Here is a 13,789-nt window from a genome sequence, read left to right on the forward strand (position 1 = left end):
TAAGAAAAAACAATCTGACACAGGGAAACTATATTTAATTCCTATGAGAATTTTTATACATGTTAAAATTGTTTCATTATAAAAATTTAGTAGCATATAAATATAGCCCCCAAATGGTTGCTATAATCCCCATTTCATACTGGATTTGCCTAAACAGGAAAAGCTAGGAGTCTTACAGTTAATTTATCTAATGTGGAATGTCAATGGCCTTTTAATATTTTCCATTACCTTACTTTTTTTCTATTTTTTTTCCTTTTTATAGAAAAAATATAATCTTTTTAGAATAATGACCATGACTAATAGCAGTGGAAAGGGAGAGAAAGCCTTTGTGAACAGTGTCTGTTTACATTCATGAAGGATGACAAACTATAAGACATAATGTCTAGATGGTAAATTGAAAGGAAGCCCATAAACTTGTGATCCTTCAATGTTTTAGTAAAACCAATCATAAAATCACAACTGAAGTTATAATTACTAATTAATCCATTTATGTAATTAGATAAAGTACAAAATAGGGATGATTCAAAAGTTCATTAATCTGTTTCACACCAACGTTCACAATTGGTAAGAAAAATAGGAAGTAATCAAATTGCATGCACCAAAAACCCCAAGATGTAAATCTCAGGTATTCAGTTTCTTTTTCACAGGCATTGCTAGTTCAAAAACCAAAACTCAGGGAATACTGGCACTTAGAGGGAAAAAAAAAGTTTCCACTGTCATTTTAAAATAAGCATTTAAGATAAAAGCTAAGTTTGCATGGAACAGAAAAAAATTAAGTAATGCTAAAACAAATGCTAATAATTTAGTGTAATGTACAAAAATTACCACTTAAGTATGCCTTAAGAAAAAAGTACAAATTGTATTTACATAATTATACACTTTGTCTTTGACTTCTTTTTCTTCTTTTTACCATCTTTGCTCATCTTTTCTTTATGTTTTCGAATTTCTCGAACTAACGTATAGAAGGCATCATCAACACCCTGAAACACAGAAAAAGTATTAAAATGTGAATAGATATATATATAGTGGTGTGAGGTAAAAAGATGATGGAATTCCATTAATACAAATGTTAACATTGATAAAAAATAGATACATGTTCCAGTTTTCTTTCAGCAATTAAATACATCAGACTTTTGAGAATTCTTTGGCAAAGAGTAACTCTGATTTTTATAAGGGACAATGATAATCAAGCTTAACAAATGACTGTTTTCTCAAGGAGAACTTAATTTGCTACTAATTTTTCCAAATTGGTAAGTCTTAATCATCAAAATCAAAATGTGTGCACGTATGCATGTGTACGTGACTATGTATGTACACTTATTTGTCCCTGAGTTTCTGGACTTTAGATATATGACATAAAACTAGAAACTATTTGCATAGTTTCATAAATCCTCATGACAATATTTTATTTTTGGTTCTATACTTATATAAAATCCTTTGGATTTAAATAATTTTACCAAGAAATAAACAATATCTGGACATATTTTCTCAGCTTTCAAATAATGTGTTCAGGTACTAGTTTCAATTTGTATAAAAGAGATCTAAAGTAACCCTCAATAAAAGATAATACTACTTTGAAAAATGTAATACTTCTGATTAGTGGAGAAATGAGCTAAATCATCTGAATTGTGTGGCAGTTTACCAACATCAAAGACATTCTCTTTATTGTTTTAGTTTGTTTAGTAAATAAGATATTCAAAGCTGGCTATATAAATACTTATCTTCAAAGAATTTTTACCACTGGTCACTGAGTCCTACATCTATCTGTGATCGAAGCAAGGTATCTCAATCGGTTTTGGCTAAAACATGACTTTAAGTCAGAAAAATTTTCAATCTACTAATACATAATGTGCAAAGTACTGTTCTGAAAGTGGTAGCGGAATTGATTTAATCCTTTAATAATTATTCAAGATCCACGTATGTAAATTTTCACCATATTGCCACTAAAAAATAAACATAAGTAAAATAAAAATAAATTTTAAAGGGAAAAAAATATGATCCATTCTTTTTTGTAAAAATCTGTTCCACCTAGTAGTAACTATAAAAAGTAATTTTGTTAGCATAGCAATGCTTCCAAACATAGACACTAGAGGGAGTCTTATGAACAATTACTCAATGAATTGTCATATAAATCAAGCCACTTTAAGAACAATGATCAAGTGTATTTTTACCATTGTAATTATCTATTGAATATTACAAATTGTATAAATATCTTGAAATAATTAAAAAATTTAAGTAAAATAATTTCTCCTTTACCATATACTGAGATCCTTAACAACATATTACTTCAAAATAATAAGAAAAATTAATTCAGGGCTTTTTCTTTGAAGTTACATTTAATTAATTTTTACAGATCTATGATTCAGAAAAATATGAACAATATTTTAAGAGGTAAACACAGAGTGGCAACGAGAGGTTTGCCCCGTTCAAATGAATAGCAGACGGCTTTGATAAAACCCAGTATCACTGATCTGAATACTAGTAAATAAATGTTCTCAATAAAGTACTCAAGCTGCACTCATTGAGGTTTTCCACTTTCTACAATACAAATATCTGCTTTTGTTTCTCCCAAAGAAGAAAGGAGAATAAAGGACTAATTACATGTTTATCTCCCTTCTTGCTATTCTTCTCAACATGTATAGAGGGAAAATTTTCCAATAACATAATGACCATAACTCACTTGACAATTTAGAATCATAAACCCTTAGAATTAACACTTGAAAAATTAGAATCATAAAATGGGATGGAATCTTAAAAAGATCTAATCTCAATGGAGTAGAAGATGGTAGGAAGGAAAGGGGAGGAAATACAGAATGAATTTGACAAAATCATGCTATGTGCATGTGTAAATATACAGTGATTCTACCCTTAAATCTATAAAGCACCAATTTAAAATAAATTAGTGAAAGGAAAACCAGTGCAATAAAGAAATGGGTATGGGGGAGGGAGGTTGGGAGGGAAGAGGGGGACACCAGGGATAGAAATGGAGTAAATCAAATTTCATGCATGTATGTTTCTGTCAAAATAAATCCAACTATTATGTGTAACTATAATGCCACCAACAAAAAAACAAAAAAGAATAAGAGGATCTAACTCTCTTACTCTTCATGAATTAATTCCCTTTGAATACAGTCTTATGTAGTCTATTTCAACAACTTTTATAAGAAGAAAAATGGAAATAGGATTACAATGGTAAAGCAGAAAAAATGAAAAATCATGAGATGGATGGAGAGAAGATACATTCTAATGTAAGAATAATATCCAAGTATTTAAGAAACAATGAAGACAGAATTTGGTAAAATGTTCACTGAACTCTACAGTAGATAATTTCAATTAGGGTAATGTCACAATTAACCTAAACAGGGCAGTGACTTCCTTTTTTCCTATGGGAACTAATCATACACACATGTAAAAGGCAAGCAATATCCTAATAATTACTTGTTTTAAACCCATCTTTTTCAATACTTAGTAAAACTGACTTGCATATACTTATCACTATCAAATTTTTCTAAAAATATTTTATCTAATTTAAAATTTTTATAAGCAAATACATTTTTTATAAATGCTATCCATGTCTACTAAAAAAAATCAATTATTTGACAGTTACACTAGTTACTGTGAACACTGCATGAAAAAATTAGAAATTTTAGTATACTTCTGCACTTGTTTTGAATAGAAAGCATGAAACAAATATTATTCCAAACAGTTCTATTTCAAAAAATAATGAGAGAAAATAAAAACTTAAAACGTCCTTAAATCTGTTCATATTACTTCAAAACTATGATTTCAAATTGCAACTTTACAACTTCTAAAATTAAAATATTGCCTTATACAATGATACTTTAAAAATACTGCAATCATAAATCTCAATTAAAAATTGTCATTAATGCTTTATTTCTTCTGAGTTGGATAGATCAGTGTACACATAATATTGAGAATGAATCTACAATTCATATTTAAACTTTTGGAATATATATAAATTGTTTCACACCTAAAATTCATATAAACTTTTAGTTTAATTAGCACAAAAAAGGATATCCTAGCAGTTTGGAAAATTATAATCTTATTTCACATTCTTAACAATATGCAACAAAAATTTAAGCTTTGGCATTAACTTATGTCACCTACTTAATGACATATTTGCTGAGCAAGATGGAATATCTGATTGTTTAGAAAGAAAAGTGAGATTCCACTAAATAAATGTTTGCAAGGTAGTTACTATATGCCAAGAATATCACAGACAATGGGTATGCAAAGATTAAAAATACATGGTTCTGGCTCTGCTAAGATTCTACTGTCTAATAAAGGAATAAAACACAAAAGATTATTTAGATATAACATGGGAAACACATAACAGTTAAAAACAATACACTTGAAATGGACAGGAAAGGCAACATACTCTGTCTAACCAAGGATCTGAAGGGATTTTTACAGAATAGGAAACTGGAAAATTGTAAATGACTTAAGTATTAGCTGATTAACATGGGTAGGGATAAGAATATTGGCATTCCAAACAACAAACAAAAGCCAATATGCAAGGAACGGTATGAAATAACATGGTGTTTGTTTATGTAAGAACAAAAATTCAGGCAATATGACTTTTTAGATATATGGCCAAAAGAGACTGGGAAGAGAAGTGGGAAGGTGTTAAGGATCATATATGATATGCTGTAGAACTTGAGATTTTATTCCACAGGTGATTTAGTAACTTAGATTTAAAGGTAAGAGTATGACATATCTCCATCTGCACAGTAAATGATGTTGGTAACAAGTTTTACAGTCCCAGCAAGAAATCAGAGGGGCCTGAATTAATGATATAACAAAGACAAAAGTAGTATTATCACAGGAATTTATGACTTCTTGCAAACAGGTGTGAAAGAGAGAGAGTCAAGAGTCATCCAACATACAACTCCCAGGTTTCTCACTTGAATAACAAAGTGCTGTTGTTGCCACTGAATTAGAGAACACAGGTAGAAGAATAGTTACTTGCTTGTGCAATGTTCAAAAAAGGAAAAACACAGAAAAGGTCCATTCCCCCATTCTGAGTCAGTCAATTTTATTGTTCTATATCAGTTCTGATATTTTTTCCTGCCTCTGAGAAAAAAAAAAATTTGCTCATTTTTTTCAAAACATAAGTCTGATTTTCCTTAAAAATTAGGTTATCGGTTCCCAAATGCTTGGCTTACTTAAGACTAATTAAATTATTAGAACTGATGCCAAATGTAGATTGGTCTATCATAGTGATCAAAACAATCTCAATTATAATTATTACTCATTATTCAAAATAAAAGTACTAATTATGGAAACAAATAAGTTTTTTATCTTTTAATACTTCAAATTAGAATACCATACTACTTTTAAGTAGTTCCAAGTGGTTGCTATTTTGTTACCTTTGAAAGATACCTGCTTTCTGCTAAAATTAATATGCTGAACTTACCAGATTACATTAAAATGCATTTTTTAATTTTCACACAGCCAGGAGTCTTTTCTTCTTTGCTGATTTTTTTCAATCTGTATTGTCGGATCTCTCTCACCAATGTATAAAAAGCATCCTCCACTCTCTGCATTGTAAAACACAACTTCTTAAAGTCTGTTTCATTGGTAATAGTAATTTATTGGGAAGCCATGTGCAAGTAGTTTGAAACTATGAGCTTTACCTGAGAATTTTCTCTTTTTAACATACATCAGATTGAATAAAATTGAGGATGCAGTTTTAAAATATGGGCTGGAACCTGGTTTGTTCTTAAAAGTCATTTTTGTTTTCTAATGGAATTAGAATTTTAAAATAATTTTTAAGTAGGAAATTAGATTAAGAAAAAAATACATGTATTTCTTATCTGTTTATCAACTGATACAATAATTTTATTGTTTGCAAGGTGTGGAATTTAAGCCTAAACTGAAGTTAGGTTGCAATTATTCCTCTGACTTAGTGAAAACAGGTGATTTATATACCACTGATTCCCACCAAAGACTAAAGTGGGGAGAAAAACACTATAATAGAGCTGTACAGCTATTGTTAAAATAAAAACACTTCAAAAAGCATCTTGCAAAAAAGGTTAAGTCAAGAGACTGGATTTTCAAGTTTTCAATTCTTTCTATCAGTTTCTAAGTAAAGTTCACAAGTAGAATTGATTCTGGGACCTTTGTGGATGGAAAAAACTGTATTATTTATATTAAAAGTTAAGAAAGGGCTGTTTGCCAAAATACTGAAATGTCATGAACTGTTTAAGATATACACACAAAGCAGGAGCAGTGCATTTTGTATCCTTACTACAACTCTTTAAAAAAGATTGCAGAACAGTATCCAAATAAACTGGCTTTGTACCTTCTATTTTAAGGGATTTTTTTTTTCCAGCTTAAGGTCATGGTAAGAAAACTGTAATGACAATTGCAATGATTTATAGCCATCATGGATCTAGTTTTTCATCTTTCTCAGCCTAGAAAAGTAGGCAGTAGCCTAAGAGGACAAAGTGTTCAGTTAAGTGTACTACTAGTTTATCCAGAAAGACACCACCAAAGTAGCTTATATCTAAAAGAGAAATGCAGAGAAGTATCAATCTATGTAAATTAGCTCAAAAGATATATTCATTCTTCTAATGAATGTGTTTAGAAAAGCTGGTGTATTTCTCTGCACGTTTAATTTAAAGCTCTTCATTTCATTTTCAGAATGACTACTTAACTTTGGGAACTGAAATATTTTAAACTGGTTACATCAATATTTCTGTTGAACCAAGTGTGACAAAATGGATCCAATACCTAAAAAGCTAATATATATCAAAGTATGACTTCTCGTTTTAAATTCAATCAGGCACAGAAAAACAGCCACTAGGTATTTAGTAAGCTAACAACCAAGGTTTAATTTTTGTGTGCATAAGTCTTCTGTCCACCTACTCCTACAACAGCTAAGAAAAAGAAACGCCGATTCTTTCAGGAATATTAATTTTTACAAATCTCAAGTGTTTATTAAGAACTGCTTCAGCAGTATTCAGTAATTTACCTATAAAGCTTTAAAATTCATAAAATTAAGTTTCAGTTAAGCAGACATACTTTAAAAATATATTAAATAATGTATCATTAAAATAATATATATCAAGTTTCTAACATATACTATATATATATTTCTATTCGATGATGTTGTAACAAAAATTATAGCCCAAGAAAATCTTATTTTTAACAGAATCAACTAGCTAGCTAGGTCAACTAGAAATGAAAATTTCTAAGTGTTTTTTGAAATTGTTAAATACATTGGCGTTTTAAGTTAAATTCCCATGTGTATGTGCCTATAAGTTTTAAATACTTTATGCTTATCATTAATTCTCAAAAGGAAGTTTTTATTAATTTATTAATAAAATTAATTTTGTCTTTGAAAATAGTTAGAAATATTTATTAAAATAATTTAAGACGTTAAAATTAAAATGACTTTTAAAGCATGCAAAACATAGTATGAGTTCTGTCACTTGATATTTTCACAACTCATTCTTTCTCAAAAAATCAATGCAGAAATCAAATAAATATTTATAGATATATAGATACAGACAGGTGTACACAAACCAGGTAAAAGCTCATATTTTCTTAAAATTTTTAAGGATGTAAACTTTTATTCCTGTTTACAAAATGAAAGTTGCAAGGTCATTGTAGAAACATGCTATGAGGGGGAAAAACAGGGAAATGGTCTTCTACTGATTTAGCAGAAGCAAATCTGATTATAACACTTCTAAAATCAATTTTAATGTGCCTGTTTTTTCAGTGTGAGCATCCCCATCACCAATACCAGACTATATGATTTTTGTTTCCAGCAATGCAGAGAGAGAATTGGAAGCCAATAATTAGAGAATGTTACCCACCACCAAGAACTGTCAGGACCTCAGTAGCTGAGATAATTAACAACACTGAGAAGTAGTCATTTCAGAATGGCTTTTTCCATTTCTGAGTTTTATTAATATGAAATCTAGATTTTTTTAAAAAAATCATTATTTACCATATTTTTTCAGACTTAGTTATTTCTTGATAATATGCTTCAAAGCCTAACTGACTTCCAAAGAACACGAGATTATTATTTATCCTTACCATACCTAGGCACTGGCTCTTATTTTTTTTTTCAGTTGTAGATTGACAAAATACCTTTATTTATTTATTTTTTGTGATGCTGGGGATCGAACCCAGTGCCTCACCTGTGCTAGGCAAGCGCTCTACCACTGAGCCACAACCCCAGCCCCAACTGGCTCTTATTTTCAAAAACTGCATCTAATATACAACTGTAAGACAGAATACTGGTTTCTTATTCCAAAATTTGTTGATAAGTTTTTAAGATAAAGTATAACTGAAACTTTATGCCCACTGCAACTAGTTGCTAAGTTCTTAACTGGCACTTAGTGATTTAGCCTTGGAGATATAGCTTATTGCCACAAATACTTTCAAATGTCACTTATTAAAGTCTAAGAACAAATGAAAATATTCATTTAAGAACAAAACTATACAAGTTTAAATATGTAACTTTTTAAATCAAGATCCTGTAGAATCTATAAAAATTCTTGCAAATTTCAAGAAAAAACACATCGAATACCCTAACTAAATACAGATATGAGTGTATCAGTCTTTGTGGGGGAATGGAAGGAACAAGATGTATTCTAAAAAACAACTTTGTGCCAAACTATAAACCATTTTAGCACTGTTCAAATAAAATACCAGTATATGGGAGGCTACACATGGTATACAGTTGGTGTTCTAATTCTTTAGTCAGTTTTATAAAGCTAAAGTTCAAAATATTTGTGATTTGTACACAAAATCAACTATTAAACAGATAACAGCACATGAAGTTTTTGTGTGACTGTTAAAATAACTTTATAGTAAGCTTTCCTGGAGGTCTTTTAGCAACTAATTTTATCTATCTAAAAATTAACAAATTAATCAGTAGACATTTTTAAGTATGGAAAACTAGTGTTTACATTATGTTCAAATTGAGGCTACCAGAATGCAAAAAGCTTAACCACCAGTAGCACATACTCTGGGAACTCTGCCTCTGTCATGAATTTTACTGAATCCTCCCCACTTTTGATTTTAGCTGACTGGAAAACTCACAGCTAATTCCCATCAAGGTTTCAGTTTCAACAGCCTTTGGCAACTTCAATGCACTGCCCAAAGGGAAAAGAAAAATCTGACAATTACAATTCCAGATAATATGGAAGTAGCAGTCTACATATACCAGGAGCACAGAAACCACATATGGCATACTAGCATAGAATACTTCTTTTTGCTTTCAAATGAAGACTAAAAAGACTATACAGAATTTAAAAGAATGACCAGGTAATGGGCATTTTAAAATCACAAAGTTGGTAAAAATATATTCTATAACTCTTATCTTGAAAAGTACTACAGTAAATTTTCTATTTTTCTCTCATAAAATATATGTTTTACTTTAAAATTACTAAGGTTAGCCTGTATAATTTAAGTTGAAAATCTGGCCTAACTTCTATTGTTTTAAAGTTATTCAGAGAGTCAGGGATTACAACCCACAGGCCAAATATAGCCAGAGCCTGTTTTGTATTATACACAAGCTAATCATGAATTTTACATTTTTAATGGGTTATAGGAAAAAAACAGGAAAAAAGAAATATGCAATAGATACCCCTTGGTGGCCCTCATCCCAAATATTTGCTGAAGGGCCTTTTATAGAAAAAGCTTGCTGGCCCTTGACTGATCTCTAAGAACCTCTAAACAAATGTTCTGTACCTACTAACCTAAATATTGTTTTTGGTGTTCATATTTTAAGCTCATGAACAAGACCAAAAATTAGGGTATAAAATAAGTTGCTGATAAAATACAAAAAGGATACGCAGATTTATTTTATCAAATAACAAGTAGAATAATAGATGAGTAACAAAATATTCTGCAAAAGGTAGGGCTTCAAATTTTCACAAAAACTGGCAGTGTACAATTTATTAAAATGTGCATATTTAATATTATAATCTCTAAAATTACTTGGAATAGCTCTTTAAATAGTTTTCCCAAAGCATGCGAATACCAAGTTAATTTAAAGAAAGGAAGATGAATAAACTCTTCAAAGCAAATTAATTTCTAAGCAAATCATTAAGTCCACTTAATAAAAAGGAACAGAAATTAAAGATCTAAGTTAGAGTTTAGCAACATACATAAAGACATGAATAAAATGGGACAGAAATACAGGAAAGGCTGTGTATTATGTTAAATTATCTCTCTATATATAGATGATCCATATAAATTTCCACAAAGTTTAAAGGAATCTACTTCTATATCATACACCTTCAAAAACAGCATTTTATTTTTTAAAAAGGCCACAGAACAATATAAAACCTGAAAATCTATTAGAAAGCCACAGCCAGGCACGCTGACACATGCCTGTAATTGAAGTTATTGGGAGGCTGAGGCAGGAGGAGCACAAGTTCAAGGTCACTTAGCAAGTTAGACAACATAGCAAGATCCCAGCTCAAAAAATAAAAAGTACTGGAGAGTCAATCCCCAGTACCACAAAATAAATAAAGGAAGCCACATAGTATTCTTATCAATTATAAATGCTGTGGTACATTAAAGCATTAATGTCAAGCACCAAGAACAAATTAGTACTTCTGAAGTAGTAATCATACAAGGAAAGGAGACACAGCTACTTTATTAAGCTGAGCAACACTGTGATAATCAGAAGTCTCCTTTCACTGTTTTCTACTGCCTTTCTATTCAAAGTGTGGTGCTACCCAAAGTGTGATCTGTGAAACAAATTAACATCATTTGGGAGCTTGTTAGAAATGCAAAATCACAGGTCTCAATCCACTGAATTAAAATCTGGATTTTAGTAAGTCCAATTGATTTGTATGCATATTAAAGTATAAGAAGCACTTCTCTATTGCACCCCTTTATACTAGGCCATCTCATGTTTTCTCTATTCTTTTTTTTTTTTTTTAATGAAATGTCCACCAGTCTAAAATGCATCTTTTAAAAGTTATAAGTAATGTAAATATAATATTAAGCATTAATAGTGGAATCCAGGTAGTAGGTGTGCAAATGTTTCAGTACAATTCTTCCAATTATACATCTGAATTTTTTCATAAGCAAATATTAGGAGAAAAAGTTATAAATATATAATCAGGTTTTCTGAAATATCTTCTCTCCTGAGGAAAAAACAAGGAGAAACGGTCAGAGAGATCAGTAAAAAGAAGATAAAAAACCACACCTCTTCCCAGTCTCTGATACCCGGGAATGCATTTGAATGAACCTGAGTTCTTCCAAAGTGAAGTAAAGTGATATATATATATCAAGTCTTCCTTTAAACTATAAATCACGTGTTAGTAAAACTGCCACAGAAGAGATATTTATATGGTGGTCAACTATAGAATTCAGTTTTAATCTCAAATAAAGACGTTTATTCACTGTATACCAAATGTGTACAACTAGGAAGAAGTACATATGATCTCCTGCTAGAGAAATCAAGATATATATATATATGCCAGCTGAAAAGTTTACATTTAAATTTTACCCACTTACAGTAAAAATTTCTAGATGCCTACTTTTATACATTTAAGCATGTAATGAGTTTTTCATAACTTTTTTTTTTTAACTCTTGGCATTCAAAGTTTTACAAAATTTTGTTTTGGGCTCCTAGGTATCATAACCAGAAAAAGCCCCAAACAAATTATGAACTATAAATCAATCAATTAGTATATGAAAGTTATATTCCCCATCTTCCAGAATTTTTTTACTCTATGTTAAAAATCATATAAATAGGTTAAATAATACCAACAGAAATTACCTAGTAAAAAGTTGTTTTTTAAATGAGGATGATTTTCCAAATAAAATTCAGGTTTCATCTGCCATTGGTTTTTGTCAGAACAATGCACCAAATAAGTAACTGAGATTTGTTTACTTTCCAAATATTCCCCTTGCTTTAATGAAAACTTTATCCAAAAAATATCCTCAAAAATATCTGCCAAAGCAAAAATTTTCAAATACAACAAAGAACCATTTGACATAATAATCTTTAAGGTGCTTCTAAAATAGGAAACTCAAATTGTTTCCCTGTTCTTTAACTGAAAATTTTTCTGCATTTCTTGAATCCAAAGTGTTAAGATGTGTTCAGAATTGAAGAAAAGTTTTCGACGTGAAAAGAAATCCAAGCCAAAAACAGTATCATGGACACTGAATTAAGAAGCACTGTCTTCTTAAGAGAACATTCACCAAATATTTTTTTTAATTTCCTATTTGAGTGTAAGGAGAAAAAACAAATCTGATAAATCATTTTAAATGACTTAACATATAATACCAATCATACTATCAGATATGTTTGTTAATGCTTTCAAAATGATGCAAATTAGGATATATATTAGTAAATTATGATTAATGATAAAATCACTTGATCTATTTTGCAGAAAACAGATGTGTATTTATTCTAATAACACTTACCTGTCTTGTCTTTGCTGATGTTTCAATAAAAGGAATTCCATAACTTCTTGCTAAGTCCTGAGCCTGCTTTGTGTCTACTGTTCTAGAAGGCAAATCACATTTATTTCCTACTAGGACCATAGGTACATCTTCAGAGTCTTTAACTCTTTTAATTTGCTCTCTGGGGAAGAAAAAAGTTAGAGGCATTAGTAAAACAAAAATCCTACAGAAACTGTCCACAACTTTTGCCTTATAATATTTGGCTGAATGAATACTTTCCATATGATTTCCAATTTTCACCACACCAAATTTTCCTTGCGTCGTCTTCTAGTTATTTTCCTTCCCTCTTGAAAGATCAAATAACTACAGAAGTAGAGTTAAGACTATAAAATAGGTTCATATGTAGATAAATCATGATAAAACATAAAATACTGAAAAGTGATAATCTAATTTAATAACTATAATCTTGGCAACATGTATGTGGCTAAATGTGTATGTATATAATTGAAAATATTTTTACCCAAACATGAACTAATAGCATTAAAGTAACTTTCACACTTGTTTCTTCTTCCTTATCTGTGGGTATACATTCCAATACCCTCAGTGGATGCTCAAAATTATGGATAGTACTAAAGTCATATACTGTCTTTTCCTATACATACATATTGATTATAAAGTTTAAAATTTATAAATTAGGCACAGTAACATAGTAACATTAACTAATAAAACAATAATTAATCTACTGCAATAAAAACTATTTTAAATTTTTGAATTGTTTAGTTCTGGAATTTTTCACTTAATGGTTACGGACCACAGTTGAGCGTAAGTGAAACCTTGGAAAGTGCAACTGTGGATAAGGGGGTACTACTATACTCTCAAAAAAAGTGATAACTGGAAAGACTTTGATTTTCATATGGACAACACTAACGTTACTATATTTCTGTTAAAAGACCTATGTGGTGCTAATTTAAATTTGTGGTATAATTATATTGTTTCACAATTTTATGTTAATTTCAAACATGCAGCATGGAAAAGGTACATTAGACCACAGAATCAGAATGGTTCAAATTCCCAGTTCCTTTACTTAGCTGAGTAAAGCTGGATAAATTAAGAAATTTCATCTATTTTCTACTTTTTAAAAAAATACAAAAAATACAACCACCCAAATTTTCTCTTATTACTACAGAGTAAACATACTATAATAAATGTTCTTAAATAACTAGGCTAACTCACAGTAATATAACACAGCTAGAAAGTGGAATATTTGCTTAATATGCAGTTATATGAAAACTGTAAACTCAAGGAAACAACATAAAATATACTTAATATAATAGTTACTTTTATGCAGATTTGTCAGATTCACTAAAAACTACAATTGTCCTAA

General features: G+C 30.0%; 1 protein-coding gene across 3 annotated transcripts in view; it reads right to left on the reverse strand.

Annotated features, from left to right (window-relative positions):
* Positions 1-331: 331 nt before the first annotated feature.
* The window catches only part of KRAS (KRAS proto-oncogene, GTPase), a 34,789-nt gene continuing 21,331 nt past the window's right edge, over positions 332-13,789 (reverse strand). For 2 of the 3 annotated variants that reach the window (XM_079139469.1, XM_079139468.1), the window contains exons 4-6: positions 12,427-12,586; positions 5,438-5,561; positions 332-980 (exon numbers count right to left, since the gene is read on the reverse strand). In XM_079139469.1, the coding sequence (XP_078995595.1) occupies positions 5,442-5,561; positions 12,427-12,586 (280 nt within the window). In that variant the 3' untranslated portion in view covers positions 332-980; positions 5,438-5,441. The remainder of the gene's footprint in view (positions 981-5,437; positions 5,562-12,426; positions 12,587-13,789) is intronic. The other variant, XM_079139470.1, reaches the window with a different exon arrangement.

This window comes from Sciurus vulgaris, assembly GCF_902686455.1.
Source record: "Sciurus vulgaris genome assembly, chromosome: 5".
NCBI lineage: Eukaryota > Metazoa > Chordata > Mammalia > Rodentia > Sciuridae > Sciurus > Sciurus vulgaris.